Source organism: Cavia porcellus, unplaced genomic scaffold (assembly GCF_034190915.1).
Source record: "Cavia porcellus strain 051 isolate PalLab524CR breed Dunkin Hartley unplaced genomic scaffold, mCavPor4.1 scaffold_12, whole genome shotgun sequence".
In the NCBI taxonomy this organism is placed as follows: Eukaryota; Metazoa; Chordata; class Mammalia; order Rodentia; family Caviidae; genus Cavia; species Cavia porcellus.
Window position 1 is genome coordinate 41,249,175 of NW_026947495.1, and position 17,393 is coordinate 41,266,567.

Genomic DNA, 17,393 nt, shown 5'->3' on the forward strand with positions numbered 1-17,393 from the left:
GCTGCCTTGGACTTGCTATGTAGCCCAGGCTGGTCTTGGGTTCACAATCATCTTCCTGCCTCAGCCACCCAAGTGCTAGGATTACAGGCATGTGCCACCATGCTTGGCGTGGGAAATTCTTTAATAAGCAATTTATGGAGAAACTAATTTGACCGGGGGGGGGTGCTGGGGATTGAGCCCAAAGCCTCATATATGCTAAGCACAAACTGTATTACTGAGCTACATATTTGAAACTTAAAATGTGTAAAATTAGGTTTTCTTTTTTTTTTTTTTTTTAAAGTACTCCTTGCCTAGATTTAACTCGAGAAAAATAGATGTCACCAGGAGTGGAAGGTGATGACCAAGTAACAGGGTTTTCCTGCTGTGGTTTGGATCAAAGTATAATGTAAGCCCGGAGAAAGTCAAGTACATGATCCCAGAGCAGGGATGGCGTGGGGGGCGGGAGTGTGTGTGCTGCTCCACAGCCCCTTCCCTAGGACTGGGCACCCATGTGTATGCCCCAAAGCATCTTTCTTAGCCTGCAAGATCCCAAGTACCAGTGAGTTATGCCTTAGATTAAAAAAAAACTTACAAGGCTGAAGTTCTTTTGGTTCTCCCGGACTCTCTGCATCTCTGGAGTGTCCAAAACAGTCTCATAATATGACATGGACTTCTCCGCATCTTCTTTATATTTTTTCTGGGAATAGAGTCCAAGATGTAAGGAAAGTGAACACCACAAGAATGTGGGCCAGTGGCATCTAATGTGGTCCTTCCAGCTCAGAAGAAGAAAATTTCTTTCCATCTTCTTGAGTGTTCATGTTCACGCAAGAGTTATAAAGCACAGCCCTCAAGTCAGTGATGGCCATGCCCTTTCAACGAGAACGGAGGCCAGCTATTTAATAGGATGGACCCACTGTCGGGGCAATGTTGGCAGAGGAAGGCTGGTGCCAGCTTGTCCATATGGGAGCAATCACTGCTAATGAGGCCTGGGAAGGCGATGGAGATGCCTCCAGTGGTGCTATTCATGAGCTAGAGAAAAGCACAGCCAGGAATCATTCAGGCAGGCACAGAGGAGCGGTAGGGTTAGAAGTCTCTACCTTCTGCAAGACAGCCTAGTTGGGTGGCAGGATTTTCACTGAGCTTCCCACAGGTATGTCTGGGGCTCCTGGCTGCATGACTGAGGAGGGTGTGACAGGCAGGAAGAGCTAGGTGCTTCCAGAACATGGCTCTGCTGCTCCAGAAACTGGCCAAATGGGACTAGATACTCCACTAACTAGGCAAACCGAGGTCCCTACTGTTCCTTGGGCCATCACTTTTCCTTGGGCTTCCCTGACCTGCACTGAAGTATCCGTTAGGGGCGGTGCTATTCTGGACACATACACAGACACCTCATTACCAGCCTGATGTCTCAGTTATTCTCTGCAAGAGGACATTTACTCTACCTTAGAGTCTTTTTAATTCCCCCTTCATTAGTATGCCCTTTCACTTATCCCTTTAGCTTTAATTTAGCTCATTTCTTCCACTTTTCAAGGAAATTTGGGTGCAAAGGGACGAGGAGGAAAGGGACAAGTCACTTTTATAGCAGGGCTGAAACTATTCAGTCTGTATCTACATTGTATTATCTATGAATTGTAAGTAATGAAACTTTTAATCTTCTCAAATACAGAAGTTTCAGAAAGATCTGCGCCTAGATTTTATTTATCTACCTGGGAGTCAATTGGAGCAGAGTTCTCTGGAAGGAACAAAGTAGCTCCCAGGAACACGCACTTTGTCCTGGGAAAAGTGACCTGCATGACCCTCCTCGCTCATCCCAGTGTAAAGAGTTCTCAATTTCCTAAGAAACTAATATAAGCTGTCTTCCTTTCTTTTTTTAAAGATTAAGTAAAAGTTGTCTTAATTGTTTTGCAGAATCAGTTTAGACATTAATCTTTTCTCTGATCCCTAAGGGAGGTAATCAATTTGCACACAGAACTTGAAGATATTTTTGCAAGAAAGGACCTGAATGGCTCTCCTGGAATTAAGAAATTTTCACTATAATATCCTGGATTTGTTTGTGAGCTCAAACTGCTCTGTGCCAATCTTCAAGAGGCTTTAATGTTATAAAATACATACTTCCTATGGAACTGAAAAGTAATTTTGTGGAAAACACTATTTCATCATTCAAAAGTAAACACTCATCTGAATTAGAGAGAAGTAACTTGCCTGCTATATTTTAGGCCTGAGGAATCAGCCAGATTGAACACACACCAGCAGAATGAGTGACCAAGCTCGTCTTGGGACTGGGCAACCCAGGGCTTTCCTCAAACATTAGCAATGTCAAAAGCAGAGGGCAGGCAGCTGCTACATCTCTCACAGCTCAAGTGGCATTGGCTTCCCTGGCTCTCCCATGAATATAGCTAGGTAGTTTGAGGCTTGACATTATACCTCTGAGGAAAACCCACCCGCAGCTATTTTATCATTTATTTTAAATCTAATACAGAAATTTCAACTCTGACCCAAACCTGCCCACTGGAAGTGAATCTGTTTTGTTTTGCTGGTGAAAATTGTGACTTGAAAATAACTCCTTTGGCACTCATGGGGGGACTGTAGTTTTTCATGACTGGGGCATATGAGAGGTATTATGATGAAAACTCTTACCTGGCTTGAAAGGTTCTTGACTTGCTGAGCATGAATGATCTCTGGAGTATCTACCACAGATGTGAAATTGGCTTTTTCCATTTCTGCTGACTGCTTATACTTAATCTGTAGAAGGCACCCGAGAGTTGAGTAAATGTTTATGAAGTGCACTATAGTTTGGTTTTTGAGTCATAGTGTCTCTGTATAGCCCAGGTTGGCTTCAAACTCTCAATTCTTGTGCCTCAGTCTCTCAAATACTGGAATAACAGGTATGCACCACAACAATGGACTATGCATGGCATTTTTTGGTTTGGTTTAATTAAAAGGTGATTAATATTTATATTGTAAGAATTAACATTCAATGGACATTTCTTCCTATTGTGTCCATAGCTTTATACAAAACAGGGAGATTATAAAGATGCTGTTAACTGTTGAAAGACTCATATTTACTTAAGTGTAGATTGGATATATGTAAGAGAAATATAATCATTAGACAGCAAAAAATGGTTTTTCTACAGAATGACAATTCAGCAAAACACACATATCAAGTAGCATTAGACAGTACCGGATACCTAAAGGATGTATTTAAATTTTGGCCTTGAAAGCAGGGGAAGAAAGAGCTCCCCGAAATACTCTAAGCAAGGGATTCTTGGCACCAAATGACGAGTGGCTTGACTACAAAGCAGGGTGAGGATGTCAGAGTCCATTCCAACTTCACGCAGCAATTTGGTTCCCCAGCTTTGGCCCTTTGTTCTTAAGATTCAGAACGCAGCCAGGCAGAGTCCTTGATTCTTTCACTGGACTGGATTCCACTAGGCAAACATTTAAGAACGCCATTGTATGTGTTTAACTGTCACTGACAAACAAGATGACAGAGGAACCACACTGTGTTCTTATAGTCACAACTACTTTCTTGAAAGACTGACCTGGGGTAGAAACACTGACCTGACTGGCAATATCAGTGGCATTCTTGGCCCGCATAAAATCTGGAGTTTCATTGGCCATGGCATTCAGGCCTCTTCCTTTGACTTCCAGTTCTAGGTCTCGCTTGTATTCTTTCTATATATAGATACATTATTAAGAAAAAACAAAGTCACCTAACTTCTAGTAGGTGGTAACTGAACAGAATGACTATGAAATGAGTTGTCACAGGTAGCGTCTCTCTTAGCATTTACATTCAGTGCATGTAATAGGCTAGAGTGGTGTCTCCAGAAAAGTCACTGTAGGAAAACATGCTATGCATTTCAGTATGAGTCAACATAACTCCATCGTTTGGATGCCTCTATCATTTTCTACTTAGAAAGTTAAAATAAAAAGCAAATTTTAAATCTGGTTTGTTACACAACTAGGATTAAATTTAGGAGCATACCACTCCAGTGTTGTGTTTTAATTTAACTAATCACACCAAATGTACCAAGGTTAAATCAAATAATATTAGATAAATAATTAGTTGTAAAACTATTCATTGGAAATTGCCATAAATTGCATTCAGAGGTTAACAATGCTGGAGATAGACTTGGAAAAACTGTCACTTTTGGTGCAACTTGAGTAAAGAAGAGACTCTACTGCCTAGTACTCCTGTGGCTGAGTGTGGCCTTACCTCATTGAGAATGTGAGTGGCGTTCTTTGCTCGCACCATGTCAGGAGTATCTTCCATTTCAGTCAGGCCCTTTCCACGGATGCTTTCCTCTAGATCTTTCCTGTACTCTTTCTATATCACAAAGTAAAAGCAACAGTACTGACAAAAAAGTCTAGGTCATTCTCTTAGGTGAAGAGCAAAACCAGAAAACAACCCTTCCCATGTTTAACAGCTCATGGTTAAGATATAATCAAAGGCAGGGAATAAGCTTCATCAGTTAATATTAAATATCAAATAGAAGAGTAGGAATTAATAGGCTAGAGTAAGCATATTTCCATTAGATATTCCCTAAGAAATTAGAGAATTATCAGGGTAACAGATTAGGTGGTAGTACCAAACACAGGTGAACTCAACCTGAAACTTGCAGTTAGGTGGTGATGAAAATGAGTGTCATTAGTGCAATCATTTGGATCAAGAGGGAAAGAAAATACCAGAGTGGCCACTACCTCACTTGCTATTTTGGTTGCGTATTTGACATGTAACAAAGCTGGCGTGACCTCCAGGCCCGTTAGGTTTCTGCCTTTAATGGACTCTTCATAATCTTTCCTATATTCTTTCTAATGTGAGTAGGAAGGAAAGACAAGTTAAAAAACATCTTTTTATACTTGATCTCTCAGTCATAGGAAGAAAAAAATTTCAACATGGCCCTTAACACTTAAAGTTCTGCTCCTGGCCACACATCTCACGCCTGCCTGATTGCCCTGGAAATATTCTGCCTACAGCAAATAACCCCAAGGAAACTCCAAGGGTGAGAACCTTGGATGAGCCTCTCTTAGATTTTGTTTTCTGTCGTAGTAGGATTTTAAATTTACCGAAGAGTTGTGAGTATAAAGAACTCCCACAGATTCTTTACTTGGATTCACCAGTTGTTTGAAACTCTTAAGCTTTTAAGCTCCACAAACTGCTACTTTGGTCAAAAACCATTTATCTGTGTAGTTGCAGATAGGTCCCTACAGAGAAGAGGCAAGCAGAAATTTCAAACAAGCCTGTTGCCCAATGAAACAGACTTTCTAAGCTTCAAAATAAGATCCCATTGTTTTCTGTTTGTGGTTAAAATGAAAAAACAAACTTAATGCCTCCACTTACAATTCTAGAATAGCAAAAACAGCATCTTGACTTTTGATTTCCTGGGGACTGAACTACGTCTCTATTCCTGATCCCCCTTTGTTTGACTTAGGGCATCCTACTAAGAGTAAACAGCATTTCAAAGTGAATGATCCATTTGCATGGAGGGAACTTTTCATTTATGAAGGAAAAATTCAAATTATATTCAGTATAATGTTTTTCAGTGTTAGAACTTAGTGGGCTGTGTTTTCATATTATGAACCTGTTTATTATAATAAATCCTAAATGATAAATATGTACTATTTATAACACTTTTCATAACTAAATTGAAGGATTTAGGTGATGAAGAAGATTTTAGTAATCACATGGTAAAAAGTTCTACCAGTATCACTTTTGGATAAGAAGCAGGCTGGACACGTTTGCTGGCAGAGTCTGTGGTCATCAGTGTAGTGCTATCATGGTTGTGTGGTTTTTCCTTAGCGCTTACCCCACTCTGCATCTGCTGAGATTCCTTGGCAGTGATGTATGTTGGTGTTTCAAAGTCCAGCATGGGCTTTCCTCGTTCCTTTTCATATTTTTCTTTGTATTTCACCTAGTGATGAAAAGCCTTGTTAGACACTTCTTCTCCGGTCAGTTTTTAGTCAGAAACCACTTTAGGGACCGTATTCTTAGAATGATACATTACAGCCAGTTGGGTCATCTCATTGCCACTCCAGCTGGTGGCTGTCTTTCAGGTCCATGACCTTTTTGCTGTTGCTTGGGTGGTGGGGGAGGGATTTAATCAGGATTTAGATTCAGTTCAAGGAGACAAAGAAACACTGACAAGAATCAGCTGAAAGAAATACTGGGGCAAGGAAATACACGGAGACCATGCACATCCATAAGGGTGGAGAAGTTTCAATGTGTAAGTGATACACTTTAATATATTCAGTCAATGTTTCTGATTTTTACAAATCTACATTTTTATTTTGTAAGAACTTTTAGAGATGTGCTTTTTTGTTTGATTTGGTTTATCTTTGTTTTTTTGAGACAGGATCTTACTATGTAGTTCAGGTTGGCTTTGAACTTGCTTACGTAGCGTAGGCTAGCCTTAAAATCAGTTATCTTCTTGCCTCAGCCTCTCAAATTATGAGATTAGAAGCATGTACCACCTTTCATGGCAGAGGCCTGGGGTTTTGACTGACCAGATAACACATACAGCTTTATTTATAAGTAAACAGTTCTCTGGGTCATCATGGGTCCTAAATTTAATGCAGTCAAAACATATCAGTATAGAAATGAGAACTAGTTCACATGTCGAATGAACTATTAACAAACTTGATAATTTCCAAAAATTCTTACTGCTATTTTACAAATATAATTTCCTCATAGCGTGTAATTAGAAATGGGGGAACCATGTGACTCCTCATACTTCTCAGAGGAAAAACTGACAGGGAAGCAGAGGACTTTGTCCATATAGCACCTAACAGCATTGCTCAGTCTCAGCTCTTTTGATTTTAACAAGACCTCAAACAGAGGCCTGGGGGTGCATGATGCTTTTCATAGGAGTAAAGGCATTTCTACTAATTTCTCTCTTTGGTGAATGTCAAAGGGGGCCTAAATAATGGAGAATTCATGATATAGAGGTCGTGTAATAAGTTATTTCCCCTGAAAATATTCAATTACTTGACAAATTTAACAATTTCTTGAACATCTAGAGATCCTTTCAGTGGTGGACCTGATCACGTCACCTCTCTTATTAAAACCAAGACTCCCTGTCATTGCTAGTTCTTCCTATCCTGAGAGGCAGACCAAAGAAGGTATGGGAAGGGCTTCCTGTGAGGGGTTTCCCTCTCGCGTAACACACTCTTCATGCCCCATTATAACTTGAATAACACACTGCACGTATATTTTTCCTCTGTAGGTAAATGACATCACCATCTAAAACAATTTATTGCAAAATGTTTCTAAATTTAAAGCTCTTCTCTACTTGTGCAGTGTCCCCAAACAGTAGTTATTAAAAGATTATATATATATATATATATATATATATATACAGAGAGAGAACAGTAAATAAATATACATACAAAGATGTCTTTGTATATATACAAAGTGTATGTATATTATGAGAGAGAGCACACACAAAACAGTAGAGAGATCTTTTTCAAATGGATAGAAGAACAAGAGTTGGAGGTAGGGAGGGCGGGGAGGAAAACAGAACGGAAAAGATGATACAAATATAGAGCCTCTGCAAATGGGAAGGAATCCAACAGTTGGAAGAAACAGGGAGGGAAAAGAAGGGAGGTTGTGAAAAATCAAAACCAAACAAAACTGAAAAAAAAAAGAATTAAAATGTGTCATGAATAAATACCAACTGCCCACAATAATTGTAATTGTCACATACTGCAAATACATATTAATAAAAAAAGCAGCACTCCTATCATTGAGTGAATTCATGGGAAATTTTGACACTGTAGGGGAAGGTGTATCAGAGGAAAAGCCAGACTTGACCAACTTACTATACTCTGTAACTCTGTGGCCTCCTTCAGGTGAAGCTGCTCCAGATTATCTGGTATGGTGTGGTAGTGGCCTTTACTCTTCTCATAGTTCTTCTTGTACTGGTACTGAGGGTGGGGGCAAAAAGGCACACGGGTCTAAAAGCTGCTCAGGATTCCTATTTTTCCTCTTTAGCAGCATTGTCAAGACCAAACTAAAATTAGCAAACACTAAATAATGGGTTAAGAAAAAAATTTAAAAGATGAGGAGCCAGGTTTAGTATTGTCAGTTAATATCAGATAAAAACGCTCAAGTTGTGTGGCTTCTTCAAAGAAGGCATTAAAAAGTTAAAAGTGAAAGAAACTATTTCAAACAGTAGTTCTATGCTCACAGAAGGAGGAAAAGGGATGGTTAATAAGAGGGAAAAGTATAAATATTTCAAAAATAGAAGCATTTTTGCTTTCTGAGAGGCATCGCGTCAGTGGAGAATGGTTTGCTCAATGTCATCAAGACGAGAATGCTCAACAGAAGAGCTTTGCAACACATCTAGTGTATCAGCAGCAGAGAAGGAGGTGCGTGTGAGCTCAGAGAAGTAACCGAGTTGCAGATGAGTGAAATCAGTTGTTTCTGGACAAATGATCGAGCTTACAGAGCTGGCAAGTTGGCTTGTGTTGAGGACGTGGTTCATTATCAGAGATTCCTTCATGTCAGTTACAGGTTTGTGAAGTTTCTTCAGGTCAGCCTTATATTTAACCTATGTAATAAGGGAGAAAAAAAGGAAATGACATAATAGGAAACAGAAAACAGCACTAATGAAAAATCGCAGTAAGCTATTTCATCATGAACCAAATGCTAGATATACGTATAAAAAGTCATACCTTGCCCACAGCAGCCAAAAGCGGGAAGAAAAACCCAAATGTCCATTAACAGATAAATGGTCACAAAACAAGTAATGATGTTTTGATACATGCTACAATATGGATGACCTTGAAAATATTACACCAAGTAAAACAAGGTAAACACAAAAAGATAAATATTATATGGTTCCACTTCTATAAAATCTGTAAAAGAGGTAAACATCTAGAGACAGAAAGGAGAGGAGAAGCTTCCAGGAGCTAAATGAGGAAGGGACAGAGCAGTAGCAATTCTGTTTGGGGAGAAGAAAAGCTTTGGCGAGAGTTGGTGGCAACAGCTGAACAACACGGTGAATATAATTAATGCTACTGAGTTATACACTTCACCATGTTAAAACGACAAACACTGTGTTACATACATGACTTTATTACAATTTCAAAGAAACTTACCTCACTTGCAAGATTATTAGCATCTTTCATGACTTTATAGAGCTGACTGTCTTTCGGATTGTATTTTGGTGTCTTGCCCTTCTCTTTGTCGAAATTTTCTCGGTATTTAACCTGACAGAAAAAATCAAACATCCAAATTATTCCTGAAAATCAATCAAGGAACTGTGGAATAGTGGAACATAAATGCCAAAGAGTATGTATATGTTATACATAAAGAGACCATGTAATTATTGCCCAAAGCAGAACATTTTTAAGAGTAAAAAGGGGGCACTATTAATAATTATGTGGGGGCACAGGGAATCAAGCATAAGATCAAGTGACATTGGACTTGCTCCTATTCATATTATTCAGAGGCATGAATATCATCTCTTTCTAATGCAAAATAAAAATAAGAGGAAAAAGCACCAGGCTAAACTCAGAGAGGTCATCTATGTACTTGATTTGGAGTATTTTGTACTTCCTAACTAATGAAACCAAGAACTACATAGGCCCACTGTGGAGAACTGGAAATAATCAAGAGGGGTTAAGTTAGGAGACTTTATTATTATTATTGAATAGTACTTTGACTATAAATTCAATTTAAAAATAAGTTAATGTTTGGCACTCATAGTTGCTCAAAAAATGTATCTGGGCTGCATTAAAAGAAGAGACAGTTATGATACCTAAGTAAAATATCTAAGAAAATGACTTATAAGGGAAATAAACTATCTGAGAGATACACTTTTCCTTAAAACAGACCAATGCCTTTGTCAATAATATTGGAAGATTGAAATCCAGAAGTAGAATTCCACTTGTTATTCACTCTAGGGGGAATAAAAATGAGCTACTTTTACAGGTTAGCTAACTATCAGGCAATATTTAACTCTCAGGGAGGCTTCGAGATTCTGTTACTGGTAAGATGAAAGCTTCACTCATTCAAAGTCCGCACACAAGGAACAAGCGCTGGGATGCTTCTCTCTGTGGGCATCTAGAGGTAGCATCGTCATGCTTCAGCTCTGTGCCACCTCCCCTACATTTGGCATATGCAGCCGAAGACACACAAAGAGAAACAGTGAAACTTGCTGCATGGCATAAAACACATTCACAGCACCAAGATTCGTTTACTCTGAATCCGTCCAGAGGGAGAACGCAGAGACAAGCTGCAGGGGAAGGCAGCACGCTGAGAGACACACAAAGGCAGACGCAGACAGGCTGTGTCGCAGGAAGACAAAATGTAAACAGTGCCACAACAGCTCTTCTCTGGAAGACATTTGCTCTCAAGATGAAGAAATGGAGAGCCTGCAAAGGACAGTCAGAAGTGGGGAACTGGAATCTGGACCAAAAGGCAACTTCTCCATAGGGGTACAGATAACCAGAAGCTGGGATGTGCCCCTAACGTGTGCAACACCAGTGAGAAAGAAAACCAAATGAGAAATCTGCTTCTAAAGGACACTGAAGGTCCTCTTTCTATCTTGTAGATCTCATTTCTGGAGATATATTTATTCTGAGGGGCAGCAATTCCATTGGTTTACCTTTAGTTTCTTTAATTTCAAGTTAAATTTCAAACTTAAAAAAGAAGTCTATTCATCCACAAGAAAGCCATCATGCAAATGCAACCTCACACAACTTTTTTAATATGGATCCAAGCCAGCACTTGGGACCTTCCTTTTTGGTTGAGTCTCCTCATGAGCTATTATATCTTGAAGGATTCAGGACTTCAGTAAGCTGTAGAGTAGTGTTGGACCAAGTGCTAAGGGCAGTAACACTGGGTACATGTGGCACTCCAGGGTGGTTCTGAAGCTTTCTTTTTCTTGTAAATTGTGGAAGCCTGTGAAATAACTGCAGTGCCATGGACTAGCAAGGACAAGAGCAGCATTCTGTCATCCCAGCCGGCTCGGATATTTGGCCCTATTGAGGATATTACTGTAAGGAAGTGGTTATGAATTAAATATCTTTCCAAAGCTTTTGGAAGCAGTCTAAAATCTAAATGTTCAGATTTATTTCAGAGAATACAATTATATATTGGTATTTATAAAGAAACAGTTCTTTCTATGAAGACTGTAGAACAGTGCAAAAGCTGAGTCAAAAAATGTGGTTTATTCTGTTGATTCACAGTATGCCTAAACTGAGAGACTGGATCAACTAACGAACTTAAATGTTTGAAGTTCCAAAGATAACTTCAGAAGAAACAGAGGTTTTCTTTGTATGGTTGGTGCAATGGACTGACAACTCGTGGTCAACTTGGAACATCCAGCTAAACTGAATCAGGGTGGTTCTGGGTGTGGAAGGCCCACCTGAGAATTGTTGCCAACAGCATAAAAAGGAGAACCAGAGGGCAACATAATGTGCTGTTGATTCTCCTGGAAGAGCTTATTATGCTGGCATTCTGATATGAACTTAGTTGTTCTCATAATTAGAGGAGATTGGGACTTCGTTGTTGCTGAGAATGGGTGTGGCTCTTTTGGGGGCAGCTCTGGTCCTTACTTTGAGCATCACTTCCTGGCTCCACTGCAGATTCCTCAGCCTGCTGGCACAGATTCTTTATCCTGCTAGAGTAGACTTTCTAGCTTCCATCGCTAACCACTGAGCCTTCCTAGTGCAAATCCTTGGTACAGACTTGCATGAGACAGTCTCATGGGCTCTGGGCCTCCAGTTAGACTCCTGGGGGACATTACCAGGGGCTCTAGCTCTTTAGCTGAATTCATGCAGGGACTGCCATGGGAGTCAGTCCTCCTTAGTGTGTGGACAGATTTCCTGTACTCTTTTGTATTTGACACTTTGAGTGACTACTATAAAATAATCCTATAAATTATGTGTCCTGTATTAAATTGTTTCCCTTGCAAGCCCTGACTACAGCAGTTGGAGATAAGATTCTCAGTTTTTCATTTCATCATTTAATTAGAGCAAGAGTCAGCAACCTGAAGTATACAGAGTCTGTCTTTCCACGTGTTGTCTATATTCTTATACCAAGTACATACCTGAGAGAAAATTTCATGCAGCAAAAAGAGCTGTGTGTACAAAAGTATATCCACCTACAAATCTCCACAACATTCTACACATTCCAACATAAAATCAATAGAAGAAAGGTACAACTTCATCAATCAAGGCCAAGAAAGTAGATGAGAGAAAGAGAAAGAGGAAGTCGATGAGATGGCCTGTGGTGTCGGTCTTACATCACTGCTGAGTACATTACTTTTCTTAAGCTGCCCTGCCTTGGGGGTATCACAAGATGCAGTGCTCTGCCCATGCCTTCTCTTTTGGCCTGTGAAGTATTCTGCCCAGAGCATGTAGCAAGACAGCAAAGACCAAGCAGGGAGAGCCCACACACAGCTGAGGCCACACCACAGGGGATGAGCCCAGGAAAACAAACTCATAAAAAGATGTTATTGGGTCCTATTCTTCATAACACAGGATTCACTTAGGATTAGAAATATAAACCTCTTGATTTTTTAAAAACAGTAACGTTTTCAAAATTTCAACACAAAAATCATTTTTTTGTTTTTAATTTGATATGACCTTAGAAACTGAAAATACTTTAAAAAATTTATATAAATTCTTGGAACATTTGATTGACTCTTAGATTCCATTGTTTTTTGTAAATGATTTTGTTTCTTAGTCTCGTGTCTGTATGATTTTATTAACATAATAAAAACACTGCATAGAAATTTTAAATACAAAAAGTATAAAACAAATCTTACAGGCTTGTCACCAGTCATCTGAACATTTTATCTTTTCAGAATTCCAACTTGTTTATCACTTGAAATTAATGCTTTATATACTATCTTACTCAAGTTTGGAATCTCATGTTTCGTATTGCTACAAGTCAGTACATACAACTAAAGGTATGTATCCCAAGCCCATTTATTTAAATATGTGAAGAGAATGAACAGTGAAGAAGATGAAGGGAAGACCTCCAAATTGGAGGAAAAATGTATTTTTGAGCTCACATCCCATGGGAACAAAATTTGCTGTCTGCAAGATCTGGCAGTAGGGGTAAAGTCTAAAAACCTGTCATGACTTAAGGATAGACAATTGGTGGTAAAAGGGAACTTAGGAAATGTGAAAATCAGGTTTGGACAACACATTTCTGTGTCCGGCTTTTCCTCAATAATTTGCAATCTGCTAGAAGGAAGAATCTCTGAACACTCTTGATCTGACACTCGTCACACCAAATTGTAATTATTTATCCAGAGACAAGTGGACTGAACATGTAATTTCTAAGCTTGGATATTCAATTTCTGGGTATTGAATGAAAGAATAAAGGTTCCTGCCAGGCATGGCGATCCATGTCTGTAATACTATTCAGGAGGCTGAGGCAAGAGGATTGCAAATTTGAGGTCAGTCTGGGTCACACACGTCTCAAAATCAACTAAAAAGAGCGGAGATGTAGTTCAGTGGTACAGTGCTTGCCCTAACACCCACAAGGCCCAGGGTTACCCAGCACTACCACTACCTACCCACCCACTCACAACAAAAAAAAGTATTTCGTCTGATTAGGCTGGAACTGCATGACTTTGCATGTTAACAGGCCTCCCATAGGTGACTCAGGTATGAGCCAGACCCTCACATCATTAATCTTACTGTCTGGAGTGAGGTCCCTTGTCATAGGATGCTTGCTGAGCACACAGACACTCAGATGCATACCCATAAATGGCAAAGTAGAGAATAAGAAAGGCCCACACTGCTTAGAGAGAAAAAGACAAAGCAAGTGCTCAGTGCTTTGCAAAGCTCTGCACTGCAGTTAAAGACCAATATCTCTTTGGTTGTTAACATACACTTACATCCTGAGAATTACTTCTTTCTGTAAAGTTTTCAAAATCTTTCCACCCTAGAGCGGCTGCTTGGTGATCTGCATTACCTGGCTGCTCAACTTGGCTGCCTTCTTGGCCATCTCAATGTCCGGCCGACCAAGCATGCTTAAGCCATGGCTGGCTTCCTTGCGGTGCTTGGCTCTATACTCCACCTGGATCAAAGAAAACCCAGACAGACAATGTATTCTTAGCAACAAGCACCTTCCACTACTGTTGGTAGAGATCACAGGGGACTTGAGACATATTAGCTACCACCCTTACCTCACTGGCCTGTTTGGCTGCCTGTGTGGCCTTCTTGATGTCTGGTCGATCAGCCACGGTGGTATAATGTAGGTTCTCTTTGGCATCTTTTTTGTAAGCCACCTTTACATGAGGAAGAAAATGTCATGGAGAGATATCTTTCCAAAAGTCCTCAGTAAGCATCAAACAACTTTTTACTCAAAACAAAACAAATCCCCACCACCATTGCCATATGTTTTAAACTACCAGATCATAGAACTCGGGGTGAGTGTGCTTTGGAACAAGAGCATGCACCCATCTGGGGATATTCTGCACTTTTACCATAACTAGAAAGCCACTGCAACAACCAGCTCACAAATGTCTGAGGGGAAACGTACATCACTCTGCTTCTTGGCCACTTCTATGGCATGCTTCACCTCTGGAGGCTCCTGCATGATGGAGTAGTTGGACTTTCCTTTCTCCTTGACAAATTTCTTCTTATAATTTGTCTAAAGAGAGTTAGAATTGTTTCTGTGAGAAAAGGAAGCTGGGAACAAAAGCAATTTACTTGAAGAACTCTGAGATCTCCAGGAAAACCCATGGCTCCCCTAGCTTGGCATCACTTTGGTACTTAGATCTCTGGCCCACATTCTGATTCTTCTCAGAATTACACAATCTTTGGAGATTGTGAATCTTGAAGCATCCAGTAATCTTTGGAGAACTGAGAACAAGCAAATTAAATTCTTTACTCACCATTTCTACCTTTTAAAGGTATGTGAAATCATATATGATATATAAGATATAATACCAGGGTTACTACAGTACTACTAATACAGTTAGAAGGAGAAAAGATTATTGAAGTGCGAAAAGGTTACTTTATTGCTCTAAAATTGTGTAGCTGTTCCCTGAGACCATTCAGTAAGTAAGCTTAAATATCGCATGGTTTCTTTTATATGAGAAGCCCCAGGTATATATAAAGGGCAAAATGAATAGGAAAATAGGAAGCAGGGAAATAGATCTTTCTTAAAGGGGAAGGCGATCAAGAGATGGAGAGGGGAGAAAAGGGAGGGAAAGAGGATGAAATAGAATTGTGATGTGTTTTGTACGCGTACTAGCTTCACACAAGGCATGTAAACATTATATACACCCTTAATCAGCAATGCGTCCTCCAATTATTAGCATTAATAACGACAGCTTGTATTTTTAGATAATAGGTCCTATGCAGAGCCCTCGTCTGTCATAATTATCATAATTAGAAAGTCAACGAACACAGAATATTTAAACTAGAGTTTAGGGTTCACATGCAAATACTGATGGTATGAGTGAGGCTATGTAAAGCAACGCATCTGTAACCGAAAGGGCAGTGTGCGGTCTTTCCCAGGCTCTAAGGCAAGGTGCTGCTATTACCGAGAGAGTCCCACGGCGGCTCACTTACATCACTGACGTGCTTGGTTACTTCCTTGACATGAACTGTATCCCGCGTCTCTGGCAGTGTTGTGTATGAGCCCTGGGCCAGGTGCTTCTTGACGTGGCGTTTGTACTTGTTCTGAGGGATCCACAGGAGGTTATTAAAGTATCTGCCTGGGACCCGAACCCAACCAAGATGAAAGCAGAACACATGGGTGGCTAGAGCTTTACCTCAGACACTAGATTGCTGACAGTCTTTGCCAGGAGGACCTGAGGAGTGTCAGGCACGGCGTGGCAGGTTCCTCGTTCCTTGACATGTTTCTCTTTGTATTTCAGCTGTAGGAGGGTGGGGAGCACATTTTTATTAGGCCCCCAACCCACTAGACAATAGCTGGCAGAATAGCATTGTGGACAAATTAAGATCACAAAATTCATTTAAAGATTCTGATGCTTGGAAATCCAGAGCAATACCCAAAAGGGTTTTTTCTTATCACTTATAAGTTGAAGTTTTAATAATAAGGAGGATGTACCACATGATGGATCTCTCTAGAGACAGATATTAATTCAAAGCATGTTTAAATATATCATTTGGCCTTTCTGTCAGTCCTGCAAGGCATTATTTCTTTTTTACAGGCGAGAAAACTGCAGTGTAGGAAGAACACAATGCCACAGAAAAGAAAAAAATACACACAGAATGCAGCCAGGCCTTCAGACTCCCAGTTTGTGCTGTGTGACCTGCCTGCTGGTACAGCACAGATCGAGAGCTGCGACCTGGGTTTCGGGGCCTCTGCATGACTGCTGCCTGGCCTGGCCGTATTACTGATTTCCACTGAGGAGATGGCCATGTTTCAGGACCACCCCTGAGCACCTACAGATCTGCCCTCCTTTGTCCTCTACCGGATGACACGGGAGACTGTGCCACAGAGGATGAGCCTGAGGAAGTTGGCCCAGTGGAAGAAACTGGATACTTACGTCGCTTTCTATTATGGAATTCCTGAGGGCCAGCACCATGTCTTTGTCATCAGTGACAGAAAGCTTGCAGCCCTTGAGGAACTCTCTGTCCAACTTGTATTCAAACTGTGATGGAAGAGAAGCAGAGAAAGAAAGAGCGGGTCATAAGCACAAGACGAAACTGGGCATCTGGACAAACTCAAGGGGAGTCCTCTAGGGGGATGACAGGCCACAGTCCCTGAATGGAGGGACAGCTTCGTGGGCTCTTTCTTTCTATCCTAAGAACCAGGACCAAACTTTCTCTTCCCGGTCTTTTCTCAGGGTCTCGCCAGCCACAGCCCTCAGGGTCTGGATGCAGCAGTAGGAAAATGGGCTCAATGGCCCAGTTTGCATTTTCGAGTTTGCCTTTCACTCCCCTCAACCCTCCTCTCCATCTTGGATCTCGGATCAGGGTCAACATCCACAGCACTATTATGAATAGCCACTGTGTCCAGGTCTCTCCTGTCTTACATCACTTTGCTGCAGGGACGCCTTGGCAGCCTGGATAAAGTCTGGTCGGTCAGGGGTCCACTTCCAGTAGGCTTTGGTGGATTCATACTGTTTCTTATAGTCCAGCTGTTTTTAACACAATAGAAATCAATCAGGCAGAATTCATAAACACATAATTCACAGAGGGACTTCTGCATCTTTAACACCACACATTATGGTTTTTGGCATAACAGAGGTCACTAATTAAAGTCTGCACAATTTACATGGATAATTGGTCAGAGGTTCTCTCATGACAGGAGAATAACTTCATAACCACAACCTGCATTCCATATTACACATTTTAGCACAGCTACTTTCCCTACACCTGTACCTCTGTCCACCTATACTATATCCATCAGTCCATTCTCAGGACACCTGCAAGCTATCTGCCAGCTCCTATAGGTGCCTCAGTTTGTTGGC

General features: G+C 40.6%; 1 protein-coding gene across 23 annotated transcripts in view; it reads right to left on the minus strand.

The window, feature by feature from the left end:
- Positions 1 to 17,393, minus strand: part of Neb (nebulin) — a 205,500-nt gene that overhangs the window by 21,531 nt on the left and 166,576 nt on the right. For 22 of the 23 annotated variants that reach the window (XM_063259067.1, XM_063259083.1, XM_063259081.1 and 19 more), the window contains exons 131-146: positions 16,956 to 17,060; positions 16,467 to 16,571; positions 15,726 to 15,830; positions 15,523 to 15,633; positions 14,486 to 14,596; positions 14,130 to 14,231; positions 13,916 to 14,020; positions 9,079 to 9,189; positions 8,424 to 8,528; positions 7,798 to 7,902; positions 5,787 to 5,891; positions 4,681 to 4,791; positions 4,196 to 4,306; positions 3,541 to 3,654; positions 2,617 to 2,721; positions 572 to 676 (exon numbers count right to left, since the gene is read on the minus strand). In XM_063259067.1, coding sequence (XP_063115137.1) covers positions 572 to 676; positions 2,617 to 2,721; positions 3,541 to 3,654; positions 4,196 to 4,306; positions 4,681 to 4,791; positions 5,787 to 5,891; positions 7,798 to 7,902; positions 8,424 to 8,528; positions 9,079 to 9,189; positions 13,916 to 14,020; positions 14,130 to 14,231; positions 14,486 to 14,596; positions 15,523 to 15,633; positions 15,726 to 15,830; positions 16,467 to 16,571; positions 16,956 to 17,060 — 1,716 coding nt within the window. The remainder of the gene's footprint in view (positions 1 to 571; positions 677 to 2,616; positions 2,722 to 3,540; positions 3,655 to 4,195; positions 4,307 to 4,680; positions 4,792 to 5,786; positions 5,892 to 7,797; positions 7,903 to 8,423; positions 8,529 to 9,078; positions 9,190 to 13,915; positions 14,021 to 14,129; positions 14,232 to 14,485; positions 14,597 to 15,522; positions 15,634 to 15,725; positions 15,831 to 16,466; positions 16,572 to 16,955; positions 17,061 to 17,393) is intronic. The other variant, XM_063259068.1, reaches the window with a different exon arrangement.